Below are 18,555 nucleotides of genomic sequence, written 5' to 3'. Positions count from 1 at the left end.
TTATTCACCATAATTTGTACATTGGATACCATGGGTCTGTTTCTGTCTTCAGTACTTAAAAATAACACTGTGAGAAATATTCTCATAATCAAATTTTGTTTCAAACCCTAGATTATTGTCATAGGATACATTCCTAAATGGGCATTTACTTAGTCAAAAGAGGAGTGGTAAATATTTATATTCCCATTATTATTATGAGTAGTATTTATTATTATTTTTTGAGATGGAGTCTCGCTCTGTCACCCAGGCTGGAGTGTAGTGGTGTGATCTCAGCCTACTGCAACCTCTGCCTCCTGGGTTCAAGCGATTCTCCTGACTCAGCCTCCTGCCCAGCCTATGTTCTTGTTAGTAATATATGAGCAGGCCATTTTACTTAACTGTCATTCATTATTGGAAATGTGTTATTTTTATATAGTTTTCAATTTAATAGAAAAATTATCTCAGTTTGTATGTTTAGACATTATTAATATGATTGAATTGTTTTTCACTTTTTTCTTGCTATTTAATGTGTTTTTGTATTTAAATTACTTTTCATTAGTAGTTTTTGTTAGAGCATGAATGGGGAAAGGATAAATGTGTGGATAAATACTTTTTTTTTTTTTTCTTAAAGAGGGATGAGAATGCTAAGTTGTTTCAAGGACATTTGTCAGTTATCCTAAATTTAAAGAAACCTTTTTATCTCTTTAAAGGATTCATTTATTCATTATTCATTCCTTAGCATGACTATATGAAGGAAGAGGAAGGTTTTCCTGAAGATGAGGCGACTGAATCGGAAAAAAACTTTAAGTTTGGTAAAAGAGTTGGATGCCTTTCCGAAGGTTCCTGAGAGCTATGTAGAGACATCAGCTAGTGGAGGTACAGGTAAGTAGCAGTTCACTTTAAAGTTAGTACAATTTCTAAGTGATCCAGTCAACAACATACAGAAATTTAGCCATGAGGAAGAATTTATCAGTGAATTCTGCAGTAACTTTGTAACTTACCTGTCTTCATGTCACTCTTTTGGCTCTCATTTTATTCTCATTAATATTCTCTATAGCATCCAACTCAGTACATTCTGTGCCTTTGGCTGTGTTTGTTAAAACATTAATAAATTGGCTGGGATGGTGGCTCATGCCTGTAATCCCAGCACTTTGGGAGGCTGAGACAGGCAGATTGCCTGAGGTCAGGAGTTTGATACCAGTTGGGCTAACATGATGAAACCCCATTTCTACTAAAAATACAAAAAAATTAGCTGAGTGTAGTGGCATGTGCCTGTAATCCCAGCTACTCATGAGGCTAAGGCAGGGGAGCTGCTTGAACCAGGGAGGTAGAAGTTGCAGTGAGCTGAGATTGTGCTACTGCACTCCAGACTGGGTGACAGAGTGAGACGCCGTCTAAAAAAACAAAAACAAATGAAAAACAAAAATAAATTAATAAACCAATGTTACTGCTTTCTGCCCCTTCCTAAATATATGACCTTGAGGAAGTTATTCAAATGTCTGTCTTAGTTTCTTCCATAAAATAGGGATGATACTAGTATTTGCCTCCTAGAGGTTACTGTATTATTAATATTTTCATAAAATGCTTAGACCAGTACCTGGTACAGATAAAGTATTTGTTAAGTAAAATAAAAAGAAATATATAAGAAAAATATGTTATTATAACTATATTCAGTATAATTTCTTTTCCCATGAGAAACTGATAAAATAATGTATTTCACATGAGATTGACATTTTATTTTGTATAATGGATAAGTTGCTCACTATTTCTAATTACTTGTGATTAAGTTTTGTTAATGAAAATAGTGCAAGTTGTTCTTGCAAAATCTATTTCAAGTATTTTGCCATAGTATATAATAGTTTTCCTTTTTGTCAGATCTTTTACTCAGTTTTGTAAATGAGGTGATATATTTAGGAGATTGCAAAGTAGAAGAGAGTTTTGTTAGATACTTAGAGATGTTATTTGAGTTTCTGGCACACAGATTATTGTGGTTTCTCAGGATCTAAGAAATTAGGCTAGCTTTTTGTTTGTTTTAAATTGTGCTATAGACATGGATGTATTTTTAATAACGAAGCAACTGTTTTCAAATTTTTACTATAAAGTGTGCTTACTTTCATCTTTTATCCTATCTGTGACACTGCTATATATAAGAAAATACAAATTTTGTCAAATCTATTTAGCGAGACATGCCCTTAAAATTGGAGAAATAAAATGCTTTCTTAGTAGTGCAAATGTTTATGTTTGTATTTGTATATATTAAACCTTTTGAGCTGTATTAGAAAAAAATCTGTAATAAAGATTTTGATAAAAACTTTCTAAAATGTTCATTCAAATAGAAATCACATTATTAGGCCTTTTCTTTTGAAAATTTAATCTCACTTAAAATAGTTTCCTGTTCTTTGCTTTTTTTTATTGTTTTAATTCTGTTTTTCTTTTGTTGTTGGATTTCCCAGTTTCTCTAATAGCATTTACAACTATGGCTTTATTAACCATAATGGAATTCTCAGTATATCAAGATACATGGATGAAGTATGAATATGAAGTAGACAAGGATTTTTCTAGGTAATCATTTTTTTCTTCTTGAAATGCCTTTAGATTCAAATTGTTTCAGAAAGAGCCTGTATTCTAAAAAGAAAAAGTCTAACCTTCTAGATTTGGTTTGTTTTAGCTCTGAAGAAATAGTCCTGAAAAATTCTCATTAATTGCATCCATTAAGTGAAACCTTTAGAATCATTTAAATATTGGTTGAATTCTAAAACTGAGGGTCTTTGATTTAGCATGGCTTGATTTCAAAAGGCTGGGGGAATATTTTTGCTTAGATATGTATATTGTGGAAATTGTTTAATATTTGAAACTGGTTGAAATACCTAAGTGATCTGTGTGAGCTGGAAAATAAATTGTCTAAAGATACATTGTATACCTTTATGACTTCATATCTGTAAATTATACCTAAGCTAAATGTTTATGTAAATAAGATTACTTTTAAACTTCTGAAAATATAGTACCTTAATTATACACTTTACATCTATTCATTTGTATTATTTGGATTTTTTCAATGGACTAAAGATAATAGGTTTATAATATTAAGATTGCACCAAATAGGAAGACACATTTAGTTTTCAGTTACAATCCAGGTTGTGCTATTTGCATGATTTTAAGGAAGTTACTAAATCTATACTTCAGTTTAGGTATGCTTCAGTTTCCTTTTCTGTAATTATAGATGGCAATTATAGTATCTTCCTCATGAGGCTTATGAGAATTAAATTAGTCAACATTTGTAAATTGCTGTGTAACCATGAGCAGGTCACACCACTGACTTCTTTTGGACTTCAGTTTCTTTATCTGTAATGTATTATTCAAGATAGCATTGGTTTTCAAAGAGTTTGTTATTGTTTTCAGCACCAATGCAGTACTTCATTTTTTTCCCAGATGAAGTCTTATGCTTTACGTAGTTCACCGCATAAGCATGGTGAGGATATGCAGAAGCTTGTCTACTTGGCCTACTCGTGGTTCCTATCTCCTGAGCCTAAACCCTTGGGTTGTTTGGAGCATGGTTTGAACTTTAGATGACTTTAAGACTTGGCTGGGCTCAATGGCTCACACCTGTAATCCCAGCACTTTGGGAGGCCAAGGTGGGCAGATCCCCTGATGTTGGGAGTTCAAGACCAGCCTGACCAACATGGAGAATCCCCGTCTCCACTAAAAATACAAAATTTGCCAGGCGTAGTGGCACACCTGTAATCCCAGCTACTCCAAAGGCTGAGGCAGGAGAATTGCTTGAACCCAGGAAGCAGAGGTTGCAGTGAGCTGAGATCATGCCATTTCATTCCAGCCTTGGCAACAAGAGCGAAACTGTCTCAAAAAAAAAAAAAGAATTTTATGAAGTTCTAAAAATCTGTAATTCCTATTGAAATCAGATGAAAATTATTACACAGAAAAAAAGGTTTGATAGAAAGCACAGGACGGAATTTGATTGTAGCCAGTCTATTATTCACAATGCTTAGTTCTGGTATTTGACAATTGATTTGATCTAATTATTTGAAAATGAAAGGCCATGAAAAACATTAAGCGTCAGGTGATTTACTTCTGGTAGTTTGGTTGCATTTATCTGAGTTACACAGACCTAGTTTCCAGTATGGCACTTTAATGGTGAAGTGATCTTAAGCCAGGCATTTACCCTGAACACCAGTGGTTTACTTGAAAATCTGTGAAGCCATCTACTTATAGCTCTGTGATACAGAATAAAGAAGATAATATTTGTAGAACATCTAGCATAATGCTCGATATATGATATTTGATAAACAGAGAAGAAAGACAATTTCTAATTCTTGATTTTGAGAGTTTTACATTCTTAAAGGAACATTCTATCAAAAGTTTATGTAAATAGAGGTTTAGAAGTTAAGACTTTTTTTCTGAGTTGCTTAGAGTTATTGATTATAGAGTTGCCATTAAACGATACTGTGTTGAAAACCTGTGAAGTCAGAAAGGCTTTTGGAATAAGGGCAAATAGAACTTATACTTTGAAGTGCCTTCGTTTTGGCCATGAGAAATGCAATTCAAATTTTAATCAACATAATTTATTCTGCTTGAAATCCAAGTTTTTAATAGATCAGTTTATTTATATTTCTCATGTTTTGCTGATTAATTGGTAGATACTAACGTTTAATATTTTTTCTTTCAGCAAATTGAGAATCAATATAGATATTACTGTTGCCATGAAGTGTCAGTGTAAGTACACCTTCGGCTTGCTAAATCCCCATGTAGGTTATGGTTCAAACAATTGCCAATCAAAAATAAAAACTACTGGTTGTATTTTAACTTTACTTTTCCTTTATAATATTTTAAAATGTTACCATCGTATTATTTAATAATGCAAATTGTTATACTCCTCAGCTTATGTTCTTTAAGTTTATTTTCCATAAAGAGAAGAGATTTAAGTTTCACATTAGTATAATTAAAAGAAAGTTAGAGGAAATGTTTGTGAATCAGCATTCTAGTTTATATACAAACTTTCTGTCTTTCTTGTTTGAAGTACCAGCCTTTATACCCATGTTTCACAAGCATATCCTTATGTACTGTTTCAGTTTACCACCCTTTATGTTTACTCTTATGTTTAAAAATACAGATCTAGTTTTTTTAAGTTAATAATGATAGGTTACCTCCCATTTTTTTTTATCCTTCACTGGCCTCACTTGGTTATACTACAATCAGAAAAATGCTAATATACCAGATAGTGAATGTTTGAATCAATACTGTTTTCAAAAATAAGGATGCTTTTGCATGAAAAATATTTTATAAGTTACTGCTTAAAAATTATAGACCAAGAACTCAAGAGAAAATTTTTAACATTTTAAGAGTGTGAAATAATTTTACCCAGTTAGAGATTAGTTTCAATGATACTCCATCTCAGAATGACCTTGAATCTCTTTTTCCTTTCAACATATTTTTCCTCATGTTAGTGGTTTTAAGAGATTAAAAAAATACTTTATATCTAAACTTGGAGTTAGTGGTAATTCTGAATATATGACATTCTGCCTTATTTTGGATGTTTGAATACTGTTTAATTTTAGACTTTTCCAAGTAAAATTTTTTTATATGTTGATTTGTAGCTTTGTTTTAAGATTTCTTTTAATCTCTAACAATATTTCTTGCACTTAATATTTTGTTGAGTGGCCACTTAGTACTTGTGATTAGGTTCTTGCTGATATTTGCAAAGCTCTTCAATTCAGTAAAGCTTATCCTTTTTAAATGAGATCTTGAATTATCTTTTTTACTTAGCAAGAAGTAGAAAAAAAGGTGCATTTTGAAATAATCTCCACCAAAGCTATATAAAACTGCTGTTTTAGCTTTTGAACAAATAAGCAGTATAGGAAGTAGTTTCTCACACTTAGTGAGGTTTTTTTTTGTTTGTTTGTTTGTTTCCTACTTGGTGAGTTTTCTGTTAGTTGTCTTAATTTGTTTATATTGGGGATGGTTTGCCTCCGACCATAGAATGTAAAACTCTTAAATCTTTTTTGTATGCAGATGTTGGAGCGGATGTATTGGATTTAGCAGAAACAATGGTTGCGTCTGCAGATGGTCTAGTTTATGAACCAGTAAGTTTGATTCACATGGTTCTTTGAAATACATGGGTTAAGGAATTGCACCCTCGAAGACAGTTTTGATATCTATTTGTTTTTAGTTTTGTCTGAAATAGTTTTTAGTATAATTATCTTATTTCAAAAGTAATCCATATTCTTTGTAATAAATTCAGGGAGAAAAACAGAAAAGTTATGTTATATACCAAAATCTTGAGGTGACCATTATTAACATTTTGGATGTATTACTATTATCTGGTAATTTTGATCTAAGTGATTATTATTAGATACTTTAATATTTGCATTAGATTTTATACTATTTTAAGAATAACTATGCATCCTTTGTTTTATTTCTTTTATTTTCTGCCATTCTTTATTTTTGTTTACCATTTCGAAGAGGGACGGTTTTTTCAACTTTTATTTTAGATTCATGTGGTACATGTGCAGGTTTGTTAGCTGACTATATTGTCTAATGCTGAGGTTTTGGGTTGATTGATCCCGTCACCCCGGTACGGGGCATAATAACCAATAGTTTTTCATCCCTTTCGCTTCTCCCTCCCTCCCCTCTCTAATAGTCCCCACTTTCTGTTGTTGCCATCTTTATGTCCGTGAGTACCCAACATTTAGCTCCCACTTATAAATGAGAACATATGGTATATGGTTTTCTGCCCTGCCATTAATTTGCTTAGGATTATTGCCTCCAACTGCATTCATGTTGCTGCAAAGGACAGCGGTTTGTTTTTTCTTATGGCTACATAGTATTCCCTGGTGAATGTATACCACATTTTCTTTATCCCATTTACTGTTGATGGGTACCTAGGTTGATTCTATGTATTCGCTATTGTGAATACTGCTGCAATGAACATCAGAGTGCATGTGTCTTTTTCGTATCATGATTTATTTTCCTTTGAGTATATACCTGGTAATGGGATTGCTGAGTTGAATAGTACTCTATGTTCTTTGAGAACTCTCCAAACGGCTTCCACAGTGGCTGAACTAATTTACCTTTTTACCAGCACCATATAAGTGTTCCCTTTTCTCCTCAGCCTCTCCAGCATCTAGTTTTTTGTTTTTGACTTGTTAGTAATAGCTGTTCTGACTGGCGTGAGGTGGCATCTCATTGTGGTTTTGATTTGTATTTCTTTTATGATGAGTGATATGGAGCATCTCTTCATGTTTATTGGCCACTTGTATGTCTTCTGAGAAGTATGTGTTCATGCCTTTTGCCCACTTTTTAATGGGGTTGTTTTTTGCTTGTTCAGTTAAGTTCCTTATAGATTCTGAATATTAGACTTTTATCAGATGCATAGCTTGTGAATATTTTCTCCCATTCTGTAGGTTGTCTGTTTACTTTGTTGGTAGTTTTGTTTTTGTTTTCTGTGCAGAAGCTCTTTAGTTTAATTAGCTCCCACTTTTCAATTTTTGTTTTGTGACAATTGCTTGTGGGGACATAGTCATAATTTTTTTCCCAAGGCTGATGCCCGCAATGGTGTTTCCCAGGTTTTCTTCTAGGATTTTCATAGTTTAAGGCCATTTAAATCTTTACCCATCTTGACTTAATTTTTGTATATGGTGAAAGATGTGGGCCAAGTTTCATTCATCTGCATATGGCTAGCCAGCTATCCCAGCACCATTTATTGAATAGATAATCCTTTCCCCAATGCTTTCTTTTGCTGATTTTGTCAAAGTCCAAATGGGTGTAGGTTTGCAGCTTTATTTGTGGATATATATATATTATAATCTTGAATGAATTCCCTAAAATTCATTTACACTGTTTCTCAAGCATTCTCTCCATATTCTTTTTTTTTTTTAATTGCATTTTAGGGTTTGGGGTACATGTGAAGAACATGCAAGATTGTTGCATAGGTACACACATGGCAGTGTGATTTGCTGCCTTCCTCCCCTTCACCTGTATCTGGCATTTCTCCCCATGCTATCTCTCCCCAGCTCCCCATCCCCTGCTGTCCCTCCCCCATTTCCCCCCAACAGACCTCAGTGTGTGATGTTCCCCTCCCTGTGTCCATATGTTCTCATTATTCAACACCCACCTATGAGTGAGAACATGTGGTGTTTGATTTTGTGTTCTTGTGTCAGTTTGCTGAGAATGATGGTTCCAGGTTCATCCATGTCCCTACAAAGGACACGAACTCATTGTTTTTTTATGGCTGCATAATATTCCATGGTGTATATGTGCCACATTTTCCCTGTTCAGTCTGCAATCGATGGGCATTTGGGTTGGTTCCAGGTCTTTGCTATTGTAAACAATGCTGCAATGAACATTTGTGTGCATGTGTCCTTATGGTAGAACGATTTATAATCCTTTGGCTATATACCCAGTAACGAGATTGCTGGGTCAAATGGAATTTCTATTTCTAGGTCCTTGAGGAATCACCACACTGTCTTCCACAATGGTTGAACTAATTTACACTTCCACCAACAGTGTAAAAGTGTTCCTATTTCTCCACATCCTCTCCAGCATCTGTTGTCTCCAGATTTTTTAATGATGGCCATTCTAACTGGCGTGAGATGGTATCTCAATGTAGTTTTGATTTGCATTTCTCTAATGACCAGTGATGATGAGCATTTTTTCATATGTTGTTGGCCTCATGTATGTCCTCTTTTGTAAAGTGTCTGTTCATATCCTTCGTCCACTTTTGAATGGGCTTGTTTTTTTCTTGTAAATCTGTTTTAGTTCTTTGTAAATTCTGGATATCAGCCCTTTGTCAGATGGGTAGACTGCAAAAATTTTTTCCCATTCTGTTGGTTGCCGATTCACTCTAATGACTGTTTCCTTTGCCGTGCAGAAGCTGTGGAGTTTGATTAGAACCCATTTGTCTATTTTGGCTTTTGTTGCCAATGCTTTTGGTGTTTTGATCATGAAGTCCTTGCCTATGCCTGTGTCCTGAATGGTTTTGCCTAGATTTTCTTCTATGGTTTTTATGGTGTTAGCTCTTATGTTTAAGTCTTTAATCCATCTGGATTTAGTTTTAGTGTAAGGTATCAGGAAGGGGTCCAGTTTCTGCTTTCTGCACACTGCTAGCCAGTTTTCCCAACACCATTTATTTAACAGGGAATCCTTTCCCCATTGCTTGTTTTTATCAGATTTGTCAAAGATTGGATGGTTGTAGATAAGTTTGTGTTGCCTCCAAGGCCTCTGTTCTGTTCCATTGGTCTATATCTCTGTTTTGGTACCAGTACCATGCTGTTTAGATTACTGTAGCCTTGTAGTATAGTTTGAAGTCCGGTAGTGTAATGCCTCATGCTTTGTTCTTTTTGCTTAGAATTGACTTGGCTGTGCGGGCTCTCTTTTGGTTCCATATGAAGTTGAAGGTGGTTTTTTCCAGTTCTGTGAAGAAGGTAATTGGTAGCTTGATGGGGATAGCGTTAAATCTGTAAATTACTTTGGGCAGTATGGCCATTTTCACGATATTGATTCTTCCTAACCATGAACATGGAATGTTTCTCCATCTGTTTGTGTCCTCTCTTATTTCCTTGAGCAGTGGTTTCTAGTTCTCCTTGAAGAGGTCCTTTATGTTCCTAGTTAGTTGTATTCCTAGGTATTTTATTCTCTTTGTAGCAATTGTGAATGGCAGTTCATTCTTGATTTGGCTCTCTGTTAGTCTGTTATTGGTGTCTAGGAATGCTTGTGATTTTTGCAAAAATCTTCAGTAAAATATCGGCAAGCCAATTGCAACAGCACATGAAAAAGCCTACCCACCATGATCAAGTAGGATTCATCCCGGAGATGCAAGGCTGGTTCAACATACACAAGTCTATAAACGTAATTCACCACATAAACAGAACCAAAGACAAAAACCACATGATTATATCAATTGATGCAGAGAAGGCCTTTGACAAAATTCAACAGCCCTTTATGCCAAAAACCCTCAATAAACTAGGTATTGACGGAACATGTCTCAAAATAATAAAAGCTATTTACGACAGACCAGCAGCCAATATCACACTGAATGGGCAAAAACTGGAAGCATTCCCTTTGAAATCTGGCACTAGACAAGGATGCCCTCTCTCACCACTCCTATGCAATATAGTACTGGAAGTTCTAGCCAGAGCAATCAGGCAAGAAAAAGAAATAAAGGGTATTCAAATAGGACAGGAGGAAGTCAAATTGTCTCTATTTGTAGATGACATGATTGTGTATCTAGAAGACCCCATTGTCTCAGCCCAAAGTCTCCTAAAACTGATAAGCAACTTCAGCAAAGTCTCAGGATACAAAATCAATGTGCATTCTCTCCATATTCTTCTTTTTTTTTTTTGAGACGGAGTTTCGCTGCTTCCCAGGCTGGAGTGCGATGGCGCAATCTTGGCTCACCGCAACTTCCGCCTCCCGGGTTCAGGCAATTCTCCTGCCACAGCCTCCTGAGTAGCTGGGATTACAGGCACAAGCCACCATGCCCAGCTAATTTTTTGTATTTTTAGTAGAGACGGGGTTTCACCATGTTGACCAGGATGGTCTCGATCTCTTGACCTCGTGATCCACCCACCTCAGCCTCCCAAAGTGCTAGGATTACAGGCGTGAGCCACCACACCCGGCCTCCATATTCTAACTGTTGTGCTCATTCTCTTTTGTTCCCCACATTTTTAAGATGCCTGATTTTATCTTTTCTTTTTTTTCCGCCTACATCTCTTATCTTTCTAGCTGGATTTTAAGCTCCTGAGAATAATTAGTTTTATTCTTTCACCTTTGTAGTTCTCAAAATGTACTGCAAAATGCTTTGCAGGTTTTAGGCAATAATGATATATTAGAATTATGCCGTTGGGACAATATTATTGACTGTTTTCATTATAAACAGTTTTTACCATCTCTTCCAATCATTTATGGAGCAAGAACATTCAATTTAAATTGTTATAATTAAAAGTCATGTCTTAATGAGAAAGTTAAGAACTTCAAAATATTTAGTTGTATACTTTTCATCAGTAATAACAGTGCTTTTAGGAAGCTGTTCCTTCCTTTATCCTAATTTATATAAAAGTGGTTATGAATTATGTTTAATATAAAATTATTTAAAATACAATTTTAACTTTAAAAAATTTTGCTCATTATTTTAATATGTGCTCTGAATATTAAAAACCTAGCCCTAATAACTGTACTAGTTTCCAAACCATGTTCTGTTTATATGCTATGATAGTTACTATTTTGCTATTTTCTATTATATTTAGTTAGTATTTATTTTAAAAAAAGAATTTTTAAAAGGTGGGAAAGTAATCTGATAAAGCTAAGTTTGTATATTGATTCTTAATATCTGTGATTCTGGAAAAAAGGTGTAACTTTTTGAGCTCCTGTTTCCTCATGTGCAAAAGAGGAAGAGTAGTCACAAATTCATGAGGTTGTTAGGAAGGTTAAATGAGATCATGAATTAGCATAGTGCCTAGCAAAGTAGTTTCTTTATACCCTTGTGCTAAGTAAACACTGTACAGAGCAGGTTGAGGAATTCAGAGGAAAAATCATATAGTCCCCACTGTCAATCATTTTCTTTATACATTAGCTAGAGAGTAACTGCACAGCTTTATTGGTTTGCCATGGTGTGTCTTATAGATTTTACCATTTTCTTTATGTGCTGTCATGTGAAAAAGGTTTAGCAGCATGCTTTAGACAAATTCATCAGGAGGTGTAATCAAAGGAAGCATCAGAAAGATTGGGACAATTTAACTTGGAGCATATGGTGGTATAAAACTTAAACATGAGGCTCACAGTTACATGAGAAGTAGGTTCCAGATTGATATAATTAAAATACTAAAGTCACAGAAGTAGAGCTGCGAACTAGGACTAGAAAAGTGGACTTTTTTTTTTTTTTTTTGAGACAGAGTTTCACTTTGCTGCCTAGGCTGAGGGCATTGGCAAGATAATGTCTCACTGCAACCTCTGCCTCCCAGGTTCAAGCAATTCTCGTGCCTCAGCCTCCTGAATAGCTGGGATTACAGGTGCCCACCACCACACCTGGCTAATTTTTTGTAGTTTAGTAGAGACAGGGTTTCACCATGTTGCCCAGGCTGGTCTCAAACTCCTCATCTCAGGCAATTCACCTGTCTTGGCATCCCAAAGTGCTAGAATTACAGGCATGGCCAACACTACTGGCTGAAAAGTGGATTTTTTTTGTTGCATAATTAAATTGTCGATATAACTACTATAAGAAGTAGTATATTTTTCTCTGACTTTTAGAGGCAGCGAAGACTGACTTTGAATTGATAAGGATCATGCCTAGATAAAATTTCTTAAGTACTTCTTTGTTGATTAACACCTTTAGGAATTATAGTGCTATTTTTTAACTCATTTCAAAAATTGTTGATTCTGTTATGGTATTTTACCAGCAAGATTATGGGCTTTGGATGCTTGAATATAACTTTGTATGTTGTTTTTTCCTCCAATACTTGTGAATTTCATGCTAGCATCATTTAATTGATTTTAAGTCCTAAGATACCATTTTGTACATATGATAAATTGTCAACTTGCATATATTCCTATAAATGTTAACTTTAACAGGAGAATATTTGTGATTCATAAAATTTCTTTATGCTATTTTTGAGTAAAGCTTTCACATTAAAATTTTAATTTGACTTATAGAAGATGAATGTAAACCATGAATACTTGTTTTTAACATTATGTTTGTTTCTTGCTCAAAGAAAAATTGTTTAAATTGTGATGTAAAAGCCAAGAGAATTTGACAGTGCTAGTGATTATGTTTTCTTTCATTTCAGACAGTATTTGATCTTTCACCACAGCAGAAAGAGTGGCAGAGGTAATAAGAGAACCAAGTATTGTGATCCATAGTGATCTAAATCATATTTTGTCGGTTGTAAACTATTTATAGATTAACACATTTCTCTAGGGATTTCTTTGGATGAATTATTAGCAGAATTTGGTATATAATCCTTACAGTTTCAAAATCAGATCTTAAAGGCATGCATAATCTTTTCTCTAGTACACTTTGATTCATAAGTTTTAATTTTTATTTACAATGGTATCAACTATTTAAATTTTTAGATTATGAAAGCAATATATGATCATTTAAAAAATTTAATTTGAATAGAATTGATATGAAGCAAGGTTGTCCAACCTTTGGCCCCACAGGAAGGCTTCGAATATAGCTTAACATAAATTTGTAAACTCTATTTTTTTTTTAAACAGAGTCTTGCTCTGTCACCCAGGCTGGAGTGCAGTGGCACAATCTTGGCTTACTGCAACCTCCACCTCCCAGGTTGAAATGATTCTCGTGCCTCAGCCTCCTGAGTAGCTGGTGTGCGCTACAGGCACACATCACCATGCCCAGCCAATTATTTGTATTTTTATTAGAAATAGGGTTTCACCATGTTGACCAGGCTGGTCTCAAACTCCTGAACTCAAGTGATCCACCCACCTTGGCCTCCCAAAGTGGTGGTGGTGTTTTTTTTAACTCATGAGTTATAGTTAGTGTTAGTGTATTTTATGTGTGGCCCAAGATAATTATTCTTATGGTGTGTGGCCCAGGGAAGCCAAAAGTTGGGACACTCCTGATACAAAGTAAATGTAAAAGCCCCCTTCTCACTCTGTAAACTAATGCCACTGACTAGCAGTAATAACCAGAGATAAGTTTTTTGGGTAGCCTTTTAGACAGACATTTTCTCTGTGTGTGCGTATACATATATGTATATATATAATGTGTATATTATATATATTTCTGTCTATATATACTAAATTATATGTAATACTTCTGACATATAATCCATATATAGTATATAATTATAGAATTCTTATATATTATGAGTATATTATATATTTTATAATATATAAAGATGTATATATTTTATATTTATATATTTTAATGCTATTTGTAAAATATATAATTGTTTATATACAGAAATACACACACACACACACACACAGAAATAAATTGCATTTTCCACCTAGCAGGTTTTGGACTCATTTCTGTATGTATAGAATGGTCCATTTTATGGATAGATTGTAGTTTATTTAATTGGATCCTTATTGATGGCCATTTAGATTGCTTTCAGAATTCTAATATTAAAAATAATACTCAGTGAACATTCTTGAACCTAATTCTGTGTATGTTTGTATGTGTGTGTATTTCTAGAAATAGAATTTCTTTCTTTGAGGATATTGAACGTTTTGGTAGTGCCTATTTCCTCCCAAATTATTATTTCACTTATATTCCAAGAGGCCATATGAGAGTACTTGTTTCTGTACAATCTCACCAACAGCAGGTATACCCAGAAGCTTTTTAAATGTATGTCAGTTTGATGGGTGAAAATTGGTACTGTGCTTTTATTAATTAACATTTGCTCATTTGTATTTTTTTGTGAACATGTTTGCCTATATGCCTATTTTGCTTGATTGGCTTTCTTTTAAGAATTCTTTATAAATTAAAGAAAATAGTACTTTGTTATAAGTGTTTCCGTCTCCCACCCCCATATATTGCTTTTTGTTTTCCAGGTTATGTCTTGCACTTACAAAGAGCTTTATATAGTTTAAGATTATTCCAAAATAATTTTTCTTTACCTGTTTTTTCTTTTCCTAGTTCCTAAGTATATTCCAAGGTTCTTTCTCTTTTAATTTCCGGTTTCACCGCTTGAGGGAGTTTTTATGTGAAAGTTGAAATTGAATGTGGATGAACAAAAGCACTGAATATTAGCTGTCCATGGGCTCTTAGAATTTTTAGTAGAAAGCTGTCCACAGATGAAATACTTTACTTTGATCCAGAAATATGAAAGTGAGGTTTCTTCTTTCATCTAGAATTATTTTCAATGCTCCAAACTAGTAATAAGTGGGAGAAGAGATTGTGTTTTTCCTATTAAGATGATGTAAATTTGCCATCATAGTAGAGTTTTCTACATACCTTCATGTGTGAAATATAGGCTTGGGATATTTATTGGCACACTGAAGGCAAAACTTTTTTCATAAACACACACATAATACATGCATCCATATACACATATGTATAGTTTGGTGGCATCAAACTCCTTGATCACTGCCATGCATCAAAAATTGAACTCTGGAAATACAAGACACACAAAAAAAGGTGAAGATTTCCATTTCTGCTGGCATTGGATCCAAAGATTTTAAGTCTTTAAGTGTCTGAATCTGAAGATGGAATCTGGTTTCTTGGAGCATCCTGGATTATCATTTTCTGCTTCTAAACATTCTTGAATAGCTCTTGAATGGCCTATAGATACCCAAGATATTTATCTTCCTAAATAATGTGCATGCCAAAATGTTCTTTACTTCTAGAATTTTCTAAGAGATTTAAATTTTCTTTCAGTTGGTTTTCTATAATACTTAAAATATTGAAGCTTCCAATTAATCTCTCTTTAACTGTAAATTTCAAACCCTGGACAGAGCCTTTGTATTTTCTACTTTTTATGTCTACATTTAAGGTTTATTTTATTCCAGCAAAAATAACGTGTATAAATATGACTTGTTATCTTAAATAGGCCTGTTGTACTAATTTTTCTAATAGATAGATGATGCATAAGTTTTTAATCTTCCACTTGCACATCTAGAAAGTCCTTATTTTTATCATTTTGGTGGAATGGTAAAATATTATGAGATTTACATTCGCTTTCTTTTTGTAAGTACCTATGTTTATAACTTTTTTCCAAGTTATATATAGGTATTTATTTTATTAGAATAGTTAGGCACATATACTCCTCCCCTCCAGGTTTCCCCATTAGCAACATCCTATATCAGATTAGATACAGTTGTTATAATCAGTGAACCTATGTTGACACAAAGTCCATAGTTTATATTAGGGTTCACTCTTTTTTTTTTTTTAAGTTTTTTTTTTTTTTTTTTGAGACGAGTCTCGCTTTGTCGCGCAGTCTGGAGTGCAGTGTCACTGCAGCCTCCGCCTCCTAGGTTCCTAGGGTTCACTCTTGATGTCGACTGTACATTCTGTGAGTTCTGACAAATGTATAATGATATGTATCTATCATAGTGCCATACAGAATGGTTTCACTGCTCAAAAAATTATCTGTGCTCTGCCTATTTATTCTTCCCTCCTCATGGTTTATAATTTTTGTACTTACCAAGTTTGAACTTTACTACAGATGACTTCGAATATTAGTTATTTAAAGAAATAGAATTAAAACTACATCTAATGACACAAAGTTATTGCTGAAAATTGTAGGAGATAACATGGCTCAATGGTAGAAGTATTGGAGAGAGAAAAATTTTTGTAATGAAAATTAGATACTTATAGTATGAGTTTATACTGAGTAATGTGCCACTTCACATCCATCAAGTCTGTTGTGTAGCCCCTTATTTGTCTTACTCTTTGTATCTACAATATTTCATTCAACATTTGACAAAAATAAGAATTTTGTAATTGTGCATGTATGCATGAAAGATGAATTTAGATACTTAAGTAAATAGAAGCCCTACTTTTGTGGTCCTGACTGCACATCCTTTACTGATGGGATCAAATAGGCTTATGGAGCTCAGCTATTAGATCTCTAGCCTTCCTGCTTCACTTGTTTTCAAGGAAATGAACAAAGAAAACTTGGTATGTTATTTTAGATTATGAAATCCTATTATAATAAATGTATGGTTTAGTTAAGTCAGCTAAACATCATCATTTTTGAATAAGTGTCAGCTCTCTTTATGTACCTTACTGTAGTTCTAAACTATTGTTTGTGTCTTATTTAGGATGCTGCAGCTGATTCAGAGTAGGCTACAAGAAGAGCATTCCCTTCAAGATGTGATATTTAAAAGTGCTTTTAAAAGTGCATCAACAGCTCTTCCACCAAGGTGAAATCTGTATTTTAAATGTACAGCTATTTATTATGAATTTGTTTTGACATAATTAAAACTAAAGTGTTGGTGTAGTTTTCCGAATCATTTTTCTTAGGAAGTGAAAATAGAATCATTCTGTACTCTAAAGATGCCTTTTGCTCTCAAATTTATAGCCTGTGATTTTGATCAGTATTATCACACATATATTATTTCATTTGCATTTAATTTTCTTTTTTATGTGTGGCATACCTCCATATAAAATTATATTAAGTTTTAAGAAAAATTAGTTTCACTATTATGAGGATATATAAACTTTGGTTAGAAATTTAGTTTTACTTCACCTTTTTTTCAAGGCTATAATTTTTTTTTTAATTGTTTTATTTTAAAGATTATAGGCCAGGCATGGTGGCTCATGCCTGTAATCCCAGCACTGTGGGAGGCCGAGGTAGGCAAATCATTTGAGGTCAGGAGTTAGAGACCAGCATGACCAACATGGTGAAAACCCCGTCTCTACTAAAAATACAAAAAAATTAGCCAGGCATGGTGATGCATGCCTGTAGTTGCAGCTACTCGGAAGGCTGAGACAGAAGAATTGCTTGAACCCAGGAGGCAGAGGTTGCAGTGAGCCAAGTTTGTGCCATTGCATTCCAGCCTGGGCTACAGAGTGAGACTCTATCACAAAAATAAAAAAAAAAAAAAAGACTGGTGGATATTCGGAAATGCTATAATCATAAACATAACAATTTAAAATTTAAAATACACAAGAGTTTATATTTGCTTGGGAAGAAAATGTCATTGTCTCTTTGAACTTAGGTGGCATGCCTTTCCTTTACTTCAGTCATATTTCTACCCTTCCTCCCTGTCCCCGCTACAGTGGCAGAAATAAGTGAAGAAAGCATGTCTTTTTGGACAATTTTTTTGTTTTAGTCTTTCTTCTGTTGCTGGACTAAGTCTTCTGGTTAGAGTTGAAGAACCATGGACTTTTCAAATTTATGTAAATTTAATAGATATTAAATAAATATTTTTTCCCATTTTATACATGTGTAATTTTTATAGATGTCTAGACTTCAGGAAACTGCTATTCTATTTTTGACATTTAGAATATTACCTAAAAAATGATTGTTAGGGATTTTTTTTTTCTGTACACAGTTTTCTCATCATAAAATGGTAACTATATTGATATGCTTTAAATAATATATCTTGTTTTAACAGGGAAGATGATTCATCACAGTCTCCAGATGCATGCAGAATTCATGGTCATCTATATGTCAATAAAGTAGCAGGGAATTTTCACATAACAGTGGGCAAGTATGTTGTTTTCACTTACTGAAAATACTTTGTAATATTAAGACAGAATAGAAGCTTCCCTTAGTTTTCTGGGAAATTTAGTGTATATTAAAACTACAACAGGTACTTTGTATAGCTAAATGGAGTTAAGTTCTAGATTCAGATTATTTTAATGGGCTTTTCATGTACACGAATATCTCTTAGAGCATTTGAAAGTCACGCAAAACTTGGGATGATTCTTTTTTCTGTGAGACAACCAATGTCATTGCAGGATGCCTTGTTTCTGTGGCTTTTGTCCAGTAAATGCCAATAGCAACCCCTCCCCAATAATTCTGACAACTCAAAATGCCTCTCTTCACCTGCCAGAACAACTTTTAATCCACTGAAAATCACTTAGGCTAGCTTCCTTTCTGATAGAGTAGAAAATATCCCAGGAAAGAAATAGGTAAATTCTGAATATCCATCCTC

General features: G+C 34.0%; 1 protein-coding gene across 4 annotated transcripts in view; it reads left to right on the top strand.

Annotated features, from left to right (window-relative positions):
• ERGIC2 (ERGIC and golgi 2) overlaps nucleotides 1-18,555 on the top strand; it is a 68,771-nt gene that overhangs the window by 28,563 nt on the left and 21,653 nt on the right. For all 4 annotated transcript variants that reach the window (XM_021674877.2, XM_012474250.3, XM_012474252.2 and 1 more), the window contains 7 exons: nucleotides 719-861; nucleotides 2,433-2,541; nucleotides 4,661-4,707; nucleotides 6,004-6,074; nucleotides 12,771-12,811; nucleotides 16,714-16,815; nucleotides 18,013-18,108. In XM_021674877.2, coding sequence (XP_021530552.1) covers nucleotides 756-861; nucleotides 2,433-2,541; nucleotides 4,661-4,707; nucleotides 6,004-6,074; nucleotides 12,771-12,811; nucleotides 16,714-16,815; nucleotides 18,013-18,108 — 572 coding nt within the window. In that variant the 5' untranslated portion in view covers nucleotides 719-755. The remainder of the gene's footprint in view (nucleotides 1-718; nucleotides 862-2,432; nucleotides 2,542-4,660; nucleotides 4,708-6,003; nucleotides 6,075-12,770; nucleotides 12,812-16,713; nucleotides 16,816-18,012; nucleotides 18,109-18,555) is intronic.

Source organism: Aotus nancymaae, unplaced genomic scaffold, assembly GCF_030222135.1.
Source record: "Aotus nancymaae isolate 86718 unplaced genomic scaffold, 86718_ANA_hifiasm-v0.15.2.pri h1tg000016l, whole genome shotgun sequence".
NCBI classification, from domain to species: Eukaryota; Metazoa; Chordata; class Mammalia; order Primates; family Aotidae; genus Aotus; species Aotus nancymaae.
This window is presented reverse-complemented; position numbering and strand designations above follow the sequence as displayed.